The 20,892-nt window shown below is 37.8% G+C and overlaps 3 protein-coding genes across 3 annotated transcripts; 1 reads left to right on the top strand and 2 right to left on the bottom strand.

The window, feature by feature from the left end:
• Positions 1–308: 308 nt before the first annotated feature.
• LOC117625742 lies at positions 309–2,913 on the top strand. Its single transcript, XM_034357283.1, has 4 exons — positions 309–719; positions 1,001–1,620; positions 1,787–2,302; positions 2,399–2,913. The coding sequence occupies exons 1-4, from the start codon at positions 458–460 to the stop codon at positions 2,525–2,527; spliced, it is 1,527 nt and encodes a 508-aa protein (XP_034213174.1). The 5' UTR covers positions 309–457; the 3' UTR covers positions 2,528–2,913.
• Positions 2,914–6,407: 3,494 nt separating this feature from the next.
• On the bottom strand, positions 6,408–9,339 carry LOC117624651 (U-box domain-containing protein 17). The gene has a single exon (XM_034356030.1). It carries the CDS (start codon positions 8,917–8,919, stop codon positions 6,769–6,771), a length of 2,151 nt encoding a protein of 716 aa, XP_034211921.1. The 5' UTR covers positions 8,920–9,339; the 3' UTR covers positions 6,408–6,768.
• A 3,608-nt stretch (positions 9,340–12,947) lies between these two features.
• LOC117624630 (protein STICHEL-like 3) lies at positions 12,948–19,723 on the bottom strand. Its single transcript, XM_034355992.1, has 7 exons — positions 19,419–19,723; positions 16,639–19,296; positions 16,211–16,430; positions 15,325–15,873; positions 13,987–14,560; positions 13,683–13,746; positions 12,948–13,193 (listed from the first exon to the last, which is right to left on the bottom strand). The coding sequence occupies exons 2-7, from the start codon at positions 18,706–18,708 to the stop codon at positions 13,101–13,103; spliced, it is 3,570 nt and encodes a 1,189-aa protein (XP_034211883.1). The 5' UTR covers positions 18,709–19,296; positions 19,419–19,723; the 3' UTR covers positions 12,948–13,100.
• Positions 19,724–20,892: the final 1,169 nt, after the last annotated feature.

Here is a 20,892-nt window from a genome sequence, read left to right as displayed (position 1 = left end):
TTTAGTGTATAAATTTGATTTCCGTAGCATTATCCATATTTTATTCCCGTAATCTTTGCATGATGATTTCTGAAAATTTTCTTATCACCGTATAGTATCCTATAAAATCTCAATCTCATAACTAAATTAATGCAACATAGATGATATAATTATCACATTGGTTACAACATGATAATATATATACAACTGTCACAAAGGATACCTTCCATGAGAATGAGAGCCGCACATTATTAAACCTCCTTAAACAAAGCATAAGTATTTAATAAGAGTATGATCCATGCAAACTGGAAATCTAAAATCTTGTTCACCAAGTAATTCTCCTAAAACATAAAACTCTTCAAATCAAAAGTTTTGATTGCCCATTTTTCCATTCTAAACACTTAATCAAACTTTTGCAGTGTTTCTTTGGTATATAAATGCACATTACATCAATATACATATCTTAACTTGTCACCAAATGGCTAAACAGAGCAAAATCTCATGTTGTTTTCTTGTTTTTGTTCTGGTGAATCTCATTTTCTGCAATGTGGTTTTGTCTGTGAGGGCTGAGAATGAATTTATATCAGCCGTCGGTGATTCGGGGATGAGAAGGGACAATCTACGGGTGGCGATAGAGTCATGGAATCAGTGCAATGAGGTTGGAGAAGAAGCACTTCAGACTGGCAGCCCAAGGGCTGCTGATTGCTTTGACATATACAAAGCTACTCCGCAGCCACAAGGTATGTATAGCTTCTCCTTTTCCTTTTGATCCCTTTTTTTTTTCTCTCTTCTAGTTTCTGTGCACTTTTTTCTTTCTTTACTTGAACTATGTTATGTAAATTAGAAGATAGAAGAAGCACATGGAAATTCTGATTGCTTTTTGTTATAAAACCTATGTGATCAATGAAATTTTTATTCCCTCAGCAATCTTAGCGCTAATGTGCTTGAATTTGAGCAAGCAAAAGAAGTGGTTTATGAATCTTATGTATTTTTTTGTTGTTGTATAATTGTTATATAACAGGAGAAGTTTGCTTCTGCAATCAGCAGCTGCCCTATGTATTAGTCCACAGAGTCACAGAGCAAGACAACAAGTTAAGGATGGGAGAACCTTTCTTTGGCCTGCAGGCAGAGTCTCAGTTTAACGTAGACCTTTATGCGGCAGAGAAGGAACTGTACCTGGGATTTAAATGCCAAGTTGAAGACACCCCAAATCCGTGGCAATTCTGGATGATCATGCTCAAGAGTGGCAACATGGACACTTATGCTGCCAAATGCCCCAAAAATGGTCACCGAGTTGGACCCTTTCCTGATCAAAATACCTTTCCTTGTTTTGGAAAAGGGTGCATGAACCAGCCATCTATTTACCATGACTATACCAAGTTGCAATTGCCTGATATGACTCTAAAGGGACGGTTTTTCGGGTCATGGGATTTGGATGCAGATTTGAGCAGAGGAATGGTTGGGAATATTTCTTACCATTCTGTTACTTGGGAAAAGAAACTTGGAGAGGGAAGCTGGGTTTTCCACCATGTCTTGAGGACTTCAGCAAAGTATCCTTGGCTGATGCTTTACTTGAGATCAGACGCCACACATGGGTTTTCTGGTGGCTACCATTACCCTACAAGAGGGATGTCCAAAATTGTGAGTAACCCTTTTATATAGTTATACAAGTTTTATCTAAGAAAACTTTTGTGCTAATCTTTGTTAGGAAAGCATACTTTTCATAAGTTTTGCTTTTGCTTGGAAGCAAAACTTTCTTGAGGATGAAGATACTTGGTTTACTCAAATATTGCCAATTGCAATGCAGATTCCAGAATCACCCAATTTTAAAGTGAGGTTCACCTTGAATGTGATCAAAGGTGGGGGTCCTAGCAGCCAGTTCTACCTCATGGACATGGGGAGCTGTTGGAAGAACAATGGGAAGCCTTGTGATGGCAATGTGACTTCAGATGTTACCAGATACAGTGAAATGATCATAAATCCAAACACAACCTCATGGTGCCATGCAAACAACCTCAATGTGTGCCCACCTTACCACACATTCCCAAACGGCACACGGGTTCATCGAAATGACACTGCCCGCTTCCCTTATGCCGCCTATCACTTGTACTGCTCGCCGGGGAATGGGGAGCATCTAGAGGCTCCTTTTAACTTGTGTGATCCATATAGCAACCCTCAGCCTCAGGAGATTTTGCAAATCTTGCCACACCCGGTTTGGGGTGAGTACGGATACCCTACAAAGCAAGGGGAGGGTTGGATTGGGGATCCAAGAACATGGGAGCTGGATGTTGGGAGGTTGTCACAATCACTTTATTTTTACCAGGTTTGATATTGTTTGCCCTGTGACAGATTAAATTTTGCTACAATATTGCTTGTGACATATACTAAGTTGAGCTATGGTTTGATGTCTTATTTGCAGGATCCAGGAACCCCACCAGCTAGAAGGCAATGGATGTCTATAGATTTAGGGGTTGAAATTTTCAAAGACCCTGATCAAGTTGCTGAATGGACTCTTAGTGATTTTGACATCCTTGTGCCTAAGCAATGAACTCATTTACTGCAAAGACACACCAGCCAGCTTCAGCTTGAAATACAATTAAACTTTTGAGTCGCCTAAAATGGTAAAGTAAGTTATAAGGGACCAACCTTTTTAGCTTTTCTTTTTTAATTCATTTTCCAATCAATTTTTGGAAATTTCAGAAAAGAAAAACTTCGATTTTTTTCATTTATTTATTTGAGAAACCCTGAAGGCTGAAGTATAATATCTTCATTGTTATAAATCTATGGAATATGGATGACCACCATAACATCCATTAGCTCCACCCCTTATTGCTTTGTAACCTATGCCCTTATTATTGTAATTAGTAGCTATAAATTATGGATTAAATACCTCTATTGTAAGCCTATAAATAGGCTCTTATCAAAGATGAATAAGATAAGTTGATACAAGTTCATAGAACAAATTCTCTGTATTTCTCTTCCTCTTATTGCTGTCTACAATTCTCCTTAGTTTTATAACATTCAATTTTATTTTCCAGTGTGTAGTAAAGAAAAATGTGAAATGAAACAACATACTTTTGCTTGAAAATTATTGAGCTTCAAGAGACTTGCTTGGATTGAATTTCTGATCTCTCTCACTTTATGTCTTTGGATCTTTCCCCAAGTAATTCTATATAGTGGGGGCCTTATCTAAAACCATTAGATGAGGTCCTATTTCATAACCGTTGGATCAAACTAACTAATTTAATCCAATAACTAACTAAATTGATCTAACCATTAAGAGATAGAATTTTATTTAAGGTCTTTAGCCCCTCCCGTGATCAACTTCCAACCCCAAGTCCTTTCATAATACCTATCTAGAACAAACATTTCAGCCCATAACACAATATGGGCTTTCAATAACTGTTCTTTTGGTTCAATTCCCATCCACTGTTTCATGCATATTTTCCTATCCAGTGCTATGTATTTTTTTACTGTTGCTTGTGTTATTTATTTATTTAAAATCTGTGAATCAAGGAATCCTCTGTAATTTAATATAAAAAGGAAAAAAAAAAAAACCAATGTGCGAAATTCAACAAGCATAACAGCTTTAGATTTCTAATGTTCAACATGTATATCATGAAGCAAATATGGTCGTTACGCTCTCATTAATTTGCGTCATTATAAACATCATTTTTGGTTTACTAGTTTTCCAAATGCGTTGACTATGAGATTGATCTTTGATCTAAAGACTGTTGGAATATCTCGGGAGTTCTGCTTGTAATATTTTTTTTGTAATTCCCCAAAAAAAAAAATTTCAACAAGCATGCCTCCTTGATAGCTAGCTAGGCCAAGACTACCATGATTCTAAACGTCTGATTTGGTTTTGGACTAAACCCACATGAGCCAAAGAGAAATCAACCACCCTCATATATTATTCTTTCTTGTCTAGAATGTCTTAGATAAAGATCTCCCCCCATCCCATGGTTGCAGTAAAATATACTCTGCGTTTCAGCCTCAAATTTCCAGCACATTCAAAGTCCCCTGTTGCACTTCTTTGTTTCTTGTTTGCTGTTTTATTGCCAAGACCAAGACTTTGAATTCTGAGATGGTTCAAAGTCTTCTTTGTTTTCAGCAGGCCTAAGGGACCAACAGCAAGAAAAATTCAGTTGTTTACACTTGGATTAAATGCCACTTCAGTGCATGTTCCTGTGTTTTTTATTTAACTATTAGTCAATAACAGAAGGAAACAAAAACCCTACCTTATTATCTTTTATTGTGAGGGCACATCCAATGCATTGGGTGCGTTCGATTGGACAAAAACTTCAACATACATAAATCAAACATTCAACTCGTCTCATATTATAATAATAATGCCTTATTTTAACATCCAACCATCTTCTGTTATGTTCTAGCTGCCTTGTTTTTATTGTGAAGAGCTAAGGCCGGCAAAATAGACTTTCTGTAAAGAAATAACATTCAACATGTTATAAAAACTTCATCAATTTTAAATCCATTGATCCAAATACAACGTTTAAAACGTTTTGTGTTTGAAATCCAACCAAGACTACCTGCCTTGGAGGCAACGTATTGAATTGTAGTTACTATAAACTGAGAGAGTCTAAAAACAATGGCAACAATAAAAATCATGAATTTTCTTGCCGGCCAGGTAATAATAGTCCAATGTGTCCAAATGAATAAACCCAGTAAGACATGCCATGAGGATTGCCTAGTTTTGAGGGTGAATAGAACAGAGCCCCCTGCACATTGTCCCTCCACACAGGCTTTGCCAAATGGATAGAGAAGAACCACTCAAAGTGGTGTCATTATAAGAAAAAAAAGGACAGAAATCACTATGATATCAGTAATACTATTGCCACCCAATACTTTCTCACATTACCGGCCAAGGAGATGGGGCTTGTAATCTTTTCCATGGAGGGACCCAAGAAAGTTCAAGTTGAGCAACTCTTTAACATCTATGCATTTAGTTATTTTTTGTCTGGTCGCCCGGTTTGGATTGAAATGAAGTTGAGTACAAGTCAGTTTTTATGAGTTTTACTCTCTAAGTGGAACTTATAAGACAAAATATGTTGAACTGTGTCCAATTTAAAAACTTCAGTCCTAATACACTAAACAACGGCCAAGACTCTTGTCCAATTTAATTGAAATAGTTCAATCAAGTATCACCCACCAAACATTTTAGAATCTATAAACAGTGATTTTCTTTAATATATAAAGTCAAGAATATTGGGGTATAAGCTGTAAGCATTATGGATGTTGTGGTATTATCATTAGCAACCATCATTGCTGCAACTGGTTGAGGATTTGGCCTCAAGATATATAAGCTTCAGCGACCACACAATATCTCTCATCAGTCTCCAATTATTATTCAAGCAAATGGGATCTTTTGGTGCATCAACTTTGAGTACGTTCCCTTCAACGCCATTACAAAAGCTCTCGATTGCAACAAGATTCTGCTTCAAGTGGAATTTTCCAACAGACTTTAGTGGTTGCCTAACGCCAGCCAAACATATTCTTAAAAAGAAAGGTTAAAAAAGCGGCCAATGAAATGAAAGCTTCCTAGATTTATCTCTCTCAAGGTGCTCCAATCAATTCAATGAAAACGATCATAGCATTTTGCCACTGTTATCCCACTTTCTACCTTAAGGAAAAAACAAAAAACAAAAAAAAAAAAAATACACAGAGAATAGCAGCATTGTGATGTGACTCTGTTGTCTGACCTGCTTGGCCGATAAGAATCTAATGGATGAAACTAGTTGGGTCATCACCTTACCAAACTTAGCATTTGGTCAATCAAACAATTGAATGAAAGAAGAAAATTGTGTCCTATCTTACATCATTCACAAATAAACCACTAGTTTTAGTCTCCAGAAAGAAAGTTCCCGATGTGGAAATGCCTCATACCTTTGCTCAGTCTTCGCTAACTAAATTCTTGAGACTTCTTAAGAACAACGTTGCCTAGGTCTTGTAAATATAAATTGAAAGGTAACACTTCTGAATATCCAAACGCATAAGAGTTGTTAAAAGATCGAATTTTTGTTTTCTGATTCAATATCATAATGTGAAGATGAACTCAGTTAGACAGTTACTTGTGCCAATAACAGTCTGAGATCCACTCTTACCAAAGTGAAGCTAAAAATGGAAAGCCCAACTGTTCAGCCAATTATTGCAACTAGTTCATATAACATTATTTTTTCTCTCAATAGGTGTTTATAAAACATTCACTTATAGATCAGGCAAAAGCACTGTTGAGTAGCACAAATATAAGTAGTCACTTTATAGCATCAAATTCAGAAGTATTAACACGATTTCAAGAGATTCAAGGTCTGAGACCTTATATGATTATGCTAGGTTACAAGGATCTCCAAGAATTCACTTAAACGAATTTAGTAGGATTCTTCGATAAGGATTTCAGCGGCCAGTCATTATATCAGTTAACAAAATGTCACAGCAATACAGATTTCTGCATTTGAATCATATTTTTATGAAACCAATAAGCCAATTGAGAAACATCCCCTGAAACTGCAGTTTCTCGATGCATCTGTAATGGTCTTGACATTGTTGTGAACACTTTCTGTCGTGGTTTTTCAAACCATTGGACATTACATGTATGCTAAACTTAGACTAGAAGCTCGACAACACAACATATTCTCTTAAAGCACATTTAGATAAGATATTCCTGTAACTTCTTTATGACCTCCAATTTCAATGAAAGAATGTGTAAATATTTCCAACAAAAATGGGAACATATAAGCAAGGAAGACTATAAATCTAGGGTGGATGTTACCACTATAAAACAGGCACTGAAATGGACATTGGCACTGCGACATCACTGGCGAAACTCGAATCCCTATTTGCAGCTGAGTTACCTGCAAATGCATATCCTACACCAAGACCACCAAAATGCATGGCTGTAGCATTCTCACACCTTTGGAACACTCTAGCAAGAGATGCTGCCTTTCTTCTTGCCCGCTTTGTACCAGTAAAAAGCAATGCCTGCAGCAACCCAGCCAAAGCTGGTGCCTTAACTACCCTCTCAGTGGCAGCAGCTCCACCACTCCGGCACAACTCAAGCAAAGCTGCAACTGCATTTTCTTTACCCCTTGGAGTCCCACAACGCATCATCCCTACCAAACCTGCCACTGCCGTGTCCTCTTTCCCCACTGCTTTAGCCCCAATCGGCTGCCTAACAACCAAGGCCAATGCACCTGCTGCTTCCTCAGCAACTCCTTCATTTCCCAATGCGCTTACAAGTGCTGTCACAGCCCCTGCCTCAATCATTCTCGAACAATTTTCTGTGTGAGTTGACAGGTTAAACAAAGCTGTCACAGCATCCTTCTTTCCTCTTGGGGTACCCTCTCTCAACAGCCCTGCCAAGGCTTCAATTGCTCCTTCCTCATCTGCTATTCTCTTCTTATAGTCATGAACTGCAGATAGACTAAACAAAGTTGCTGCAGCATTCTCCCTTGCCTCAGTTGTGTGCCCAAACCTCAGAACATCAACAATGGATCCCAAACACCCTTCATCCATAATCCGGCTTTTGTTCTTATCATATATCGATAAGTTGAGCATTGCAGTTACAGAATTCTCTTGGGCAACAGAGTTTGGAGATGATAGTAACTTACATAGATGGGGAATCGCCCCAGCTTCCGCAATGAAAGCACGATTTTCTCTTCCTGTTTTGGCCAACAAACGAATCTCACGAGCAGCTATAGTTTGTGCACATGATGATCCATCTTCCAGCCGTTGGATTAGAAGCCCTGCGGTTGCTTTGTTGGCAGCAAGTGCAGCCTTAGAGGGAGAAGCAGCTGCAAAGCTTTCTGCAGAAGGTTCTGTGCACTCTGGAGGGTCATAAGGAATTCCATAAGCAGTGCACCACTGCATTATCAAATTCCTCAATGCCCGATTAGGAACAAGGCGGGTGTTAGGCAGCATTTGTCCTGTCTTTGGACAAGTACAATGCCCTTCTTCCAACCACCTCGAAATAGAACTTCGATCATATGTCTGTCCTGTTGAGACAATCACCGGCTCTCTCATCAAATCCAATGATATGGGGCAGCAAAAGTCCTTTGGAATCGTTATAAAAGTCTCAGCAATTTCTTGAGTGATCAAACCTTTTCTAGGCTTCCTCTGATTGTTCCCAATCCCCAATTCCACTTCATCTTCTTCAAACCCGAAAAGCAAAAACCTGCAATATCGAGTGAATGCCACAAACCCATTAAGCACCGAAACGGTGGGTTCAACATCCCCTTCGTGATTTATAATCTGCTCCTCCAAGAACTCAATTTCATTTCGACAACTCTTGGCATCTCGAATCCCCAATCGCTCTGCAAAAAACAACCACAAATCGGCCGAGTCGGGAACCCGACCCTTCTCAAACTCGTCAAGGAACGAAAAGAACTTAACCCTCAACTCCTCATCTCCTTCATCGATGAACAGTTTCGCCCTCCTGGCCTGTCTCTGCAACAGCTCAATCTGCTCCCTCACATCCTCACCCAATTCAACGTCCTCCATGGGAAAAACGTCCAAAAGGGTCGAAATTTCTTTATTCAAATCATGAAAATGACCTGAAATTGGTTGATTCTGAAGCAAAAGCCATAACTTACTGGACTGGGCGCAGTAATCGAGAAGAATTTTGGATCTATACAAGAGCAAGTAGAGCTCTTTCAAGCAGATGACGGCCGTCCATGGCAGAGCCGACCCGGAGTCCCTCAAATACTCCAAAAGCACGAGAAAGATCTCGACTTTTCGCACCAGGGACCTCGAATTCCTCTTCTGGAATGAGAAGAACTTGTCAGAGAAGGAAGAAGCTATCTCGGCGGTGACTGAGACTAGGATTTGTACAAGCGCCACGTCGGAGAGGTCTACCGGAGCTAAAAACGCCTCCAAAGAAGGCGACCTTCGCCGCCGCAGCGATGAGAATATCGCCGCCGAAGCCATGAAATTCGAAGAAACAAAACAACTGGGCACAACCAATTTGGGTCAATGAAACGAAAGCTTCTGGCTTTTGTGGTGGTGGTTGCTCAATGTAAAGGTGTTGTCGATGACGGTGATCTTGGGTTTGCAGCTTTGAATCTTCAAAGGAAATGGAAATTGAATCAACCCGTGATTTCTTTAATGGTGGGAGCGATTCCGCGTTTTGAAGGGGTAGACTCAGAGACTCACTGAATTTCCGAGGACGACTTTGTTGTTTTTGTCTTCTCTTTCTTCTCCACCAATTTCATGAAAATGACTCGATGCTTCTCTTTGGCTTTGAGACTGCAAAGGCTTTGACTGACAAGAAGCAATGTTTATATATTTTGATTTTATATCCACACGCACATTTTCTGATTCTTGTGCCCAATGTCCTCATCTCCTCTATTCTTCTTCTCTCTCTCTCTCTCTCTCTCTCTCTCTCTCTCTCTCTCTCTCTGTCTCTGTTATTATACTCTGCTGCTTTTCGTGACCAAAAAGGACACGGCTTTTCATTCAATTTACTCACTGCCTTTGGACTTTGGATTCTTATGAGGTCACCAATGTCGCTTCTGCTCTTTTACTGTGATGACTTCATTAAGCCTTCAATCTCTCACTCATTTTGGATGCCATTTTTGGCTTTCCTTCAAACTGCCTTAAGTTAAGGCCACAGTATATTGCCATCACCCTAAATTCCCCATCACATCACACCGTTTATGATTTTTATGCGCATGTTATAATTGTTTTTCTACTTACTAGCTTTGCATAAATAGAGGATTTAAGCACATTTATTTATCAGAAATGGTGGAAGTTATGAATCGGAGAACTCATATAGGGTAAATAAGAAATTGGAATTAGATCAACTAGGTATTATCAGAAATGGTGGAAGTTATGAATCGAATAATTCAAATAGGTTAATTAAGGAATTGGAATTGGATCAACTACTCCCCAAGTTGATCCCATTTATGAGTTTGAGGGTATTTGATTATGAATTTAAATGTGGTACCCGCATAATTTTTGATTCCTTATGTGTTAGTAATTGCAAGGGAATGAGGAATTGGAGGCATTTCAATACTTAGTAAACACAAGAGAAGAAGGAATTGAAATCATTTCAATACTCATTCTTGATAAGTAAACATGTCATAAAATAATAAATAAATAAAGTAAGTGTTAAAATGTCGTATACGAATCTTTCGTCATTCAAGTTGTACTTTAGCTTTACGTGTTTTGTTGAAACAAATTTTATGATTACAACAAACTCTAAGTCGTGAGTTCTAAATGAGTTTATTTTGACGAAATTTCATGTCACGTTCAAATAGTCAGAGTCGCCGAATGTCATATTTGAAATATTCTTTTGTGTAGATTCAAACTTTTATAGTTTGTCCTAAGATGAATGGTCTACACTCTACAAATCTAGGTACATGTAAGTTGATTCTTTGGTGGCCAAAAAAGCACATACTTTGGAGGAGCAAAGAGAAAGAGAGAATAGAATCTAATGTTATGGTAGTTCCTTTTGTGGGTTGGAGAGTAAATTTTGGGTTTGGGGGAGTAATTGTAATGCAACATGATTGCTTTGCCCTCTTGCCCCTCAAACAAAGTAAGGTGTGGAAGGGTTGACTACATAAAGGTATGGGGGCCACGCAGCTTTTAGGCGCGTTGAAATTTTGAGGTTATTATTGGCTACTTGGCGATATACCTATTATTTAATGGGAGATTCACTATTATACCCAATATGGGGGCCCAAATTATAAAAATACCCTATATAAAATGGACTTTAGAAACACACCCAAAACCCATTTACAACATAACAAAAAAGCTTTTAACTTCTTATAAATTACAAAACTGCCATCAATTTCTTAAAACAAGCCCAACCCCAAAATCTCATAAAAATACCCAAAGCACTCAATAGGGCATCAAAGTAATTTAATAATCAATATTAAATTCAATAAGGCTAGCTATCATTTTTTGGGTTTTTTTTTGGGTTTGTTTATAGGAATTCAATTGTGTAGGGTTTATTTATAATATTAGTGCTAGAAATGGGTATATCACTAAATATCTCTTATTTAATCCACTCTTATTAGCCGGTGTTAGGACGAAAGTGCCCTTATTATTTGGCGTTCATGTCCCCGCTGGCAAATTTTCCACTTTGACTAAAACGTCCAAAAAACAAGTTGACTAAAGAGATAGAAACATCATCCACACACAACCTACAAAAACGAAAGTACAAAGTTCGTACTGTTTCTAAACTCAACCCCTCAGAAATTCAGAATCTAAAAAGAAGGAAAAATCCCCTCAAAAATAAAATTTAAAAAAAAGAAAGAAAAAGAGGGAGAAGAACAGTAGATCGGTTTTCTGGTATTACCATTCATATTTATTTGCAATATATATATATATATATATGTCAAAATCTTTTGGGAATTTTTTATATATTAATAAAATTGATCGCATATGTTTCATGCTTTTCATTTTATTTTTTGGTCAAAAGGGTGGGGCTTGGATTAGGATCTTGTGAAACATTAATAATTTGACCATTCTATTTCTGATTATGAGCCAAAATGAGGAGCCGTAAATGGTTATATTTTAGGACTCTTTATATTTTATTATTTTAATAAAAACTATAGTACATTACTCATACATTTTACTACTATGTATTGTTTAAAGTTAGTTTAAGAATTCAATCCTTATAGACAAAAACATACATGTTATTAATTTGAGTCGATTTTTAAGTTTTTCTTTTATCCAAGTGAAAATTACATTCATAATCCTACTAAATACAAATACATCTAGAAAATATGGCGACACACACCTTTCTCCGCCTCAATAATCACTATTCTTAAACTAACACCTATACATAATGTCAAGCTTCGGCTGCCACATTCTAACACAGGAAAGCTTCAATGGCTGATTTGAAAATTTCATCAAGTAAAGCAGAGGAGGTATAGTTCACCTAATTTCCTGCCTTCAAATTCAATGCGATAATAAATCAAATCACATGCTTTGCATAATCCACCCACCTCTTGTCGTTTTGTGGGAAGAAGATATAACAATTTTTTTTATTTTTTTCCAAATGAAATTGAATCACTCGACTGTGTTATTATGTCTTAATAGACTTCAACATTTATCCGTGAAAAAATAGGTGTATGGAGTGTTTGTAAGTGGTTATATGTATTTGAACATAACTATGATGCTATAAGAACTCGAACCTGAAACTTATAGTTTATACGTTAATGTCTTTTTATATTGGACTAGACTCGTTGGCATCTCTTTTCTAATTTCAAATTGACCAACCGACTGAGTTTGAAGCTGTGACAAAAAGACGATAGTGGGCCTAATTTGAGGCATGACAATTAAGTCGACAATGAAGTCAAAAATTAAGTATTAATTAATGAAAGTGACGCCAAACAAAACGACTAAGACTTGAGATTTCTATGGGTTCATACCAGAACCGTTGACAAATTACAAAAGCTTTTCATAAGCTTGGGGAGTAAAGCAGGTCGGGTTCAATGAAAAACAAGTATTTTTAGGACCCTCAACTTCTTGTCATTTTCCAAATCGTGTTTAATTATAAACTAGCCCCTTGGCACACACGCTTACGTATGTGCTAATTGATGTTTTTATTTTTATTTTTATTTTTAGATTTAAGAAAAGATGATATGGATAGTTATGTTCTATAAAAATAAGACCTATTATCTTATTTTGTTTTTAATTTTAATTTTTTTAATATAAAAAAATATGAATTGACCATATTATCCTCATTTAATTAATAATTTTAATTCTTAATATTTGAATTAACATATGGCATTTTATAGTATTTTGAATGTTTCACCATTTTTTGCCTTTTGCTCTATATATATAGATAAAAATTAATTAATTTTTTGTTGATGTGTCTGTTTTGAGGATAAGTTCGACTTTTTAATCAATTTCATCATTAACCCATCAAGCCCTCAATTTTGTTAAACCACATTTCAAGAACTGTAAAGGGGTAAAATTGATTTAAATGATGTTTGCCCTACATCTTCTCATCAAATATAACTCTTTTATTCAATGTAAAAGGATTTGACAGATAAATTGACCTAGTAAATTTAAACTTAAGGAAATTGGCTAAATACAAGAATTACAGATGAGGTTGTACAAAACCTTCAAAGCTAGCCAAAACTACCTTTATCAAATTATCTTGGAGATTTTGCAGAGAGACACTTTCCACAGGACACAAGCTTCAGCAATGCATGTGGTTTCCTTGTCCTTATTTTCAACCTTGAAAGCTGCATGTGAAATACATTCATAAGTTTCATCTTCAAATGGATCATCTTGACAAGCAACAATTATGCAACGAAGACAGAGACGAGCAATATATAAGTAGTCTCAATCAAAATCTTGCATTTTCCTAAAAACTGTATATCTTAGTACTATGATAAACAGACTGACACTCATTACAAGAAAACCTGACATAACTAGATGGCCCGAGACGACGAACCAATAAGTCTTAAACTACTTCATAACTGGGTTGGACGTAAGACCTAAAAATGAGCTTGGTGCCCTGCCTGACCTGGAAGGCCTAGCCCTTAATTGGGCACACTTGAACAAATATTTCATGCCTGCTGCCAAGTTTGGTGGCCCCAGGAGTCTAGGACCCAACTTAGGCTTAAAAATGAGACCCATTTTCTGCCGGGCCTTACATATTACGTCACAAGGCATGTCAGCCTGCTCAGAAATTTCATTGCAAGAATATTGTGAGATCCATAACAAATTACCTTTCGACGGGTTACTCTAGATGCTTTCCAGCAAATCAAGCTTCTTGATCGAGATTCCAGTCTCCTGTGATTTAGAAAGAATCAGTGCCATTTCAAATAAAAAGAACAAATCAAGAGCATAAGATATTGAAAGCATATGAAACCCTCATCTACGATAGAATGACACTTCTATGATAGAATCTTCTAATTAAGTGAAGCTCAAGCAAAACAAGAAAAAAGGCCTTATTTATCTCCCCCTTCAGGAAACCTGTGCCTCTAATAATCTTGTTCAAACTTGGAAAGAAAAAAGAACTGCATTACTTACAAATTATCTTGTTCGAGCTTTTCAGCAATAGAAACTGCTTTCCGTTGTGACCAGCCACTACGTTGTGACTCTGAATGCTGAATCACATGTGCAAGGGACACCTTGCTCCTGACAAGGCTTTGACTCTGACTTTGTTCCCCAAATTTCTGTTTTTCTGGAATTGAAGCTATGGGTGATTTCTTATGTGAAAGTGATACTTCTCCCATCTGGGCACCATCCAAACCTCTTTTACCAGATTCTTTGTGGTTATGTATGTGACCACTACCCTTGCTTTCCCTAGGAGAAGCAGCTACTTCAACAATTTCACTCTTCCCCATTTCACGGGTATCGCACTGGAGATGGGCATCCATGCTGGCCCCATTTTCATCTCTAATCTGGGATGAACCATCCTTTGAAACTGGTATGAGAAGAGGCATCTGGGCACCTTCTTTAGTATCTTTTTTTGATTCACATCTAATTTCAATGGTCAAGGGAGACCCTAGAACAATCTCAAATGCCTGTAAAATCTGTGATCTAAACTTCTCTGCTGTAGATTTAGTCATATGAGAAGAGAACATCAACTGCACAGTGGGAGCTGCAAAAGAGAGCAGTTAAAATTATATAAAGCATCAGACATTTACACAAACCAGCTTGTTCAAGAGACACTCACAAAACAAACTTTTGCGGTCCCAATTTTGGTAATTACAATGCAAAAAAAAAAATTCAAGTATTTTTGAGCCAGAAATGAGGCCATTTACAGGAAAGGGGAGGGAGGGGAGGGGAGTGGGAAGAAGAGAGATTTTGATAAGTCATGGATAAAGGATGTAAAAGAAAACATGCTAAAGGAAAATTAATATAATGTTATTTTATTCAAATAGTTATGATCAAATTTGGCAAGTTACAGCATAATGGCATAAAAATGTGCATATATTAGACATTAACTACTTCAAAGCAGTTTCATTTTTCAGATTTCTTAAAACATGAATGGAAAATTAAAGGTAATAAAATATGGATGAGGAATCTCAGCAAAAGAGAGAGGTATAGGATTGTCTCATTATAAAAAGTCATGGCATAGGAGCAACATGAGAATTCTAAAAACATGTGTCTGAAATATAAAATGTTATGTATTTAAGTCACTTTTTGTCCAAGTCTCAAGTCTCAAGATCCTTAATCCAAAAAACTCTACAAGCTACTCTTGCCCCAAAGGATACTTCCAAGCCCACAAGACTACCAGTCATTGCACAGAAAATTGACATAAATCATGACAAGGAGAAATGATGTGTGTATGCGCATGCTTTGAACTATCGATTGCACCATAAAAGGCATTCACAAAAGAGCATTATGCAAGTTATGGCATACCTGCACCAAAACTAACTGAGGTCAGCTTCCCTTCTTGGTATAAAAATTCTTTTATGCGATTATATGGTATTTTCTCAAGCACCTCCAACCAAATTTCTTCAATTCCTTTATGGCCTTTGTCAAGCATTTGCCTCCCATTTGCCCTAATTATGTCAGCAGAGCATGAAGCCCCTTGTTCAGGAGCTATACCAGCCCCAGCATGACGTTTTCTATCTGAATTTATGCCTTTCCCAGAACCATTGCCATGGAAACCAGAACTTACAGCATTTCTAACATTGGTTGACAAGCCTTTTTCATAATTAGGCATCTCATCTTGTTCACTCTCTTTCCTGCCCACAACCCTTCCACCCACATTATTTAAGGCCAAGGGACTGTGATTAAAGCTTGTGCCAGCCGACGAACTAGGCAACATATACTGTTGATCAGGAGCAAGCTGGAGAAGTGCAGCTGTTAGCCATGTTAACTTGTCATTTGACATCCTCAATTGTTTTTCAGCCTCAGATAAAGTTTTCAAAGCTTGACGCAATTTCTCCATGTCTTCTTTGGATACTGCAACCAGTCAATTTGTTAATCAGTTGACTGAAAAATGGCAACACAGAAAGGGAAGAATTTTACAGGTTAATATAAGCCAAATAATTTCAAAAGGCAAGGATTTCCATGTCTAGTTGAGGAGGTTGTCATAAGGGCATTGCACATTAAGTACAAGCAGTTCAAGCACGTTAAATATACTATGGTGAAGACTGAAGAGAACACAATTCATTTATATGAAATGCACAGCTAAAAAAATGCAAGATAAGAAGATATTTGGAAACTAAATATGAACATCCACGACATAACTTATCATTAAAAAATGGATTATTCAATTAATAGTAAATTTTGGACTCACATGGTTGGTTCCGAAAGAACTTCCTTCTACGCCTTACTTTTTTATAATCATAGCTGCCAGCAAGTATGTCTGTAATCACTGTTGCAAGTTGTGACATCAAGGCTAGTGGCTCAACACCAGTTTCCATGATCATTCTCAAATTCTTGACAGTATTAACTGTGTCTGCCGATAATGCTAAATCAAGAAGATCTACCAATTTCTCATCAGAGATAAGCCCAACCTGGAAACAAAGTCAAAATCTTTAGGCAGTTCATCTGAAGTAACAAGAATAAACATAATTGCCTTAAGAGACCATGCTAGTTTGACAAGCATTCCTCTATCTTTATATGGCAACTGTATTATAATCAGCGTCATTTTTCAAGGCAATATATATTAAAGGCAAGAAAACCATGGAAATTCTAATTCTGGGGGAACAGAAAAGAACTTACCAGTTCCTGAACAAGAGCAACAGAGATTCTCTGGCCAAGCAAACTTAATTGTTCTAGAGTCATCTCAGCATCCCGCAATGAGCCATCCGATCTTGATGAAATAAGTTTCAGTGCATCCTTGTCAATTTCTAGATCTTCTTTGGTTGCAATCCATTGCAAACTGTAGATAATATCTGCATCCTTTAGCTTAGGGAAAAAGAACTTTTGACACCTGGATATGATTATGTGAGGCAAAACATCAAGACTTGAACAGACAAGGACAAAAACCACATGTCTCGGTGCTCGATCAATGACCTTCGATATGGCACTCCAGCACTCATGGGACAATGTATCACAGTCATCAAAGATGAACACTCTGTACTGTGATGGCAGCTGGGACATAATCATATTGTCAAGTAGGTCCATAATGCTCTCAAAGTCAAAGTTACTAACAGGCCCAACTTCCTTTATATTTCTACTCTTCCCCACATCGTGTGCAAGGCAAGAATTGCAAAAGCCACAAGGCTTGAGGTGATCCAAAGACTGGCAATTTAGAGCTCTAGCAAATATTCGAGCACAGGATGTTTTCCCTGTACCATGAGGACCATAGAATACATATAGCAACCCAACTTTCTTTTTCATGACAGCATTTGAAAGAGCTTGCGCCACTAAATTCTGTCCCACGAGATCTCTAAAGGTTCTCGGCATGTATTTTTGCGTCAGGTTTTGGTGCCTACGACGGTGGTGGCCCCTCAATTTGTGTTGATCACCAGATCTAGCTTCAGAAGCAAAGTCAGAACCAATATCATGCTTGAATAAATTATCAGCATAAATACCAAGTTCACCAGAATAGTCATGTATCCAACCAGCGTTTTCGGAGCTTTCCTGTGACCCAGATGCTTCAACTAGTAAAGGCAGTGCTTCAGATTTAGTAGAAGTGCTTGAGTTATCAGATGCCGCGGGCATGTCAGAAATATTTCTGGCATGGGCAGCCATACCATCCTTCTTAAACCTTGAATCAGATAAACCACAAGAAAAGCTCCTTCCAGCAATGTCAAGGAATGTTTTACCTCTATGATGGATTCTTGACCAATTCCATGGAATCCCACACCCATTTCTGGGAGCCCTTGTGACATTTTGCTCGCCATACTCATCCTCTCCCCGTTCCATGTGATACTTTGGGTGAGCTGACCCTTGAGCTAAAGTATTAGAAGCCACAGATAAATCATTCTGACCTCCAAAGTCTCTAGAAGCTACAGAAGCACGGCTTCTTCTTGCAGCTCGAAATTTGCGCCTTTTTACTCTACTTAGTCCACTGCAATATCCCCGAATGCTGACCTCCGGTTCCTCAACAATTCTTTCCTGTCGGGAACGTCTTGCAGGCTGATGGATATTAGAGGACGTTACGTCATCACTATCCATCCTAACATCATTCAATTGCTCTGAGAGAGTCTTCATCCGAGCACCTTGAATGTGCTTTCCCTTTTTTTTACTTTTTCTACTTTTGGATTCTGAATTCCCAGAAAGAACATCATGAGTCATATCATTACCATTCTGGTCGGGTGGAGGCTCCTCATTGCCACCCAAATTATCACTCCTATTACTCTTCTGACTAGATTCTTCTCTCCTAACTTTCCTACCATCCCTAACTCCACTCTTGCTTCCATGTTCACTGATTCCGGCTACCCCATCATTGACCCCATTAGCCTCACGTGGAGCAACTTTTGATGTTGCTAATCTTGCCAAAGGTGGAGAACTTGCCAACAACCTCCTGCCTTCCCTTCGATACTCACTTCCTACCGACCTTCTCCCCTCACGCACCAATGCATCATTTTCACCTTTTTTGGAAAGCATATCAACAATGGAAGGTGAATGCCATGAGGGAGGACTGGCAGAAGGGTCCCTGAGAGATCGAGACCTTTGAAGGACAACAAGGTCCCTCATAAGTGACCTGTCAGCTAATATGGGGCTTTGCTTGTGCATATGGTTCTTCAAGTGAATGCAATTTGTCAAATGAATGTGGTTGCGCAGATGATCACTAATATCACCATTTGCGTCCTTGAGGATCCTATCGCGAACAGCCCTGGTCATGATCAAACCGTCAACGTGTCCGATAGCAGACTCTCTTTTAAATTATGGAAACAAATAAATATGTTTCGCATGGTTGCTTAATGACACCCAAATCTTCGGAATGATGGGAGCATCAAAGCAACAAAATTTCCTCAATATCCCGCACTGGTATTCCCACCAATTGTTGGGCAAAGCTTGAGACAATGCCAAAATTCAAGCAATCAAAGATTCTCCAACAAGAACATACTCGATTTCAAATTAAATGACAATATTTCCAATGATTAAGCCACAAACTAGCAAAATCACCTCCACGCACAACAAACCCTTCAGGGTACATAGTTTCTCACTCACAGACAAAAAATAACCCAACAGTAACTCCACCCCATCATCAAATAACAAGCTTGAAAGCAATAAACCCAAATAGAACCCTTAATAAGCAGCAACAGCCACTGCAAAAACAGAGCTGAGGTTCAATGCATGAAACTAACTTCCCACTGAGGTCCAACGGGCAAAGCTCAGTACTGATGAAACTAAAAAGAACCCATCTTCACAAACCTCAGAAACAATCGAAACACCATGCCGCTTGCTCTAAAACCCTAAAGAGACTCGCTTTTGACAAAAATGGGAGACAATTAACATAAGGCTGGGATAGAAAGAACATGAAATAACATCCAAAAAGAGAAGGGGAAAGAGAAAAAGCAAGTAAAGCTGAAGGGGAACACTCCAATCACCTGAAATAAGAAAAGCCAATGAACCGTTTCCATCATTAAGTCCCCCAGATCTCTCACCGAGCTTCACATGCACTTCACGAGGCCTTTTCCCTTTCAAAGCAAACACCTTTCTCTGAAAGCGAGAGTTCAGAAGCAAGAGGGTGGTGAGGAAAAAAAAATAGAGACTGAGAGAGAGTGTGAGGAAAGAGAGAGAATCTGTGTGAGAGAGAGAGAGAGAGAGAGGTGTGAGTGAGTGATGGGTTGAGATCTGTTAGAGACAGACACAGAGAGGCACCTCTGCAAACAGAGAACACATTGCAAATAAAGCGGTGTGTCCGTTTTGTTTGAGCATGCAAAGCAAACTGTCTTTTATATTTTATTCTTAAAATTCAATTTTTTTCTCCTTTTCATTATTTGAAAAGAAATTCAAAGTTTTCGAATTGGGAGCCAACAGCTCCGTTCCGTTGAAAAATATAGCGGGTGACTCTGTTGCAGAAGATTGTGCGATCTTCGTGTTATTAACCCAGTTTTGGTATTTTCTGCAAAATTTGAATGATTTAGTTGACAATGACATCGTGCATTTTGAGTTTGACTGCGGAAACTTCATTTTTACCTTTTTTATCTGCCAATCAATCAATTATTGTATGCGTGTCGATGTTCTTGCCTTCAAATTAAAGACTGGATTTAATTGCCACCCTATTCAACCTAATTTAAAGGGATTTTAAGTAGCACTAATAAATGTATTAATTTTCTTATTTCATAAATTAGACTATTTATGGAATAACTTGCTTTAGTGATTTTCATGCCAAATTTCGGTTCAACAAACATAGAGGAAGTATAATGACTTACCAAGAAATCATGTCAAATAAATAAAATTATGAGAATGAAATGACAAGTGTGTAGTGTCGGTTAACGGATTTCTAATATTCAAGTCAGCGAAAGAACTACTTCAACTACTTTCTTTTAGAATTACTTGGCGACTTGGCGTTTACTAACTGCTTAGTTATAGCAATCATAAGGGTAATTGAGCTCACCACTTGTTGGTATATCTTGGGTTATTGTCAACGTTATCGTTTAACTTATCACTTGTCATTTGTCTTGTACAACCTAGCAACGAATGCATTGCCATGTAAAATGAACATTTAACTTTCTCAAAGAAATAAAATTATCAGAATGACAAGTGTGTAGTGCCGGTTAATAGATTTTTAATCCTCAAGTCATCCAATAACTACTTTAATTAATTTCTTTTAGAATTACTTAGCGACTTGGCAATTACTAACTGTCTATCTATAGCAATCATAAGGGTAGTTGAACTCACCACGTGTCGGTATTAACGATATTATCGTTGGATGATTATCGTCATTATCGTTTAACTTACCATTTGTCATTTGTCTTGTACAACTTAACTACAAATGCATTGCTTGCCATGTAATTTCATCTTAAATGAACGTTTAACTTTCCCGTTGGTCGTTTGCCTCTTCCAACCCCTTTGATG

This window comes from Prunus dulcis, chromosome 4 (assembly GCF_902201215.1).
Source record: "Prunus dulcis chromosome 4, ALMONDv2, whole genome shotgun sequence".
NCBI classification, from domain to species: Eukaryota; Viridiplantae; Streptophyta; class Magnoliopsida; order Rosales; family Rosaceae; genus Prunus; species Prunus dulcis.
This window is presented reverse-complemented; position numbering and strand designations above follow the sequence as displayed.

What these genes read in the sequence shown, in the direction of transcription:
- LOC117625742 (XM_034357283.1), top strand. Translation starts at nt 458, where the DNA reads ATGGCTAAACAGAGCAAAATCTCATGTTGTTTTCTTGTTTTTGTTCTG. An exon ending in AGCTACTCCGCAGCCACAAG is followed by an intron (nt 720 to 1,000) that starts GTATGTATAGCT and finishes GTTATATAACAG; the next exon opens with GAGAAGTTTGCTTCTGCAAT. An exon ending in CAAGAGGGATGTCCAAAATT is followed by an intron (nt 1,621 to 1,786) that starts GTGAGTAACCCT and finishes ATTGCAATGCAG; the next exon opens with ATTCCAGAATCACCCAATTT.
- LOC117624651 (XM_034356030.1), bottom strand. Translation starts at nt 8,919, where the DNA reads ATGGCTTCGGCGGCGATATTCTCATCGCTGCGGCGGCGAAGGTCGCCT.
- LOC117624630 (XM_034355992.1), bottom strand. Translation starts at nt 18,708, where the DNA reads ATGACCAGGGCTGTTCGCGATAGGATCCTCAAGGACGCAAATGGTGAT. An exon ending in CTCAGTTAGTTTTGGTGCAG is followed by an intron (nt 14,561 to 15,324) that starts GTATGCCATAAC and finishes TCTCTTTTGCAG; the next exon opens with CTCCCACTGTGCAGTTGATG. An exon ending in CTAGAGTAACCCGTCGAAAG is followed by an intron (nt 13,194 to 13,682) that starts GTAATTTGTTAT and finishes TTTCACATGCAG; the next exon opens with CTTTCAAGGTTGAAAATAAG.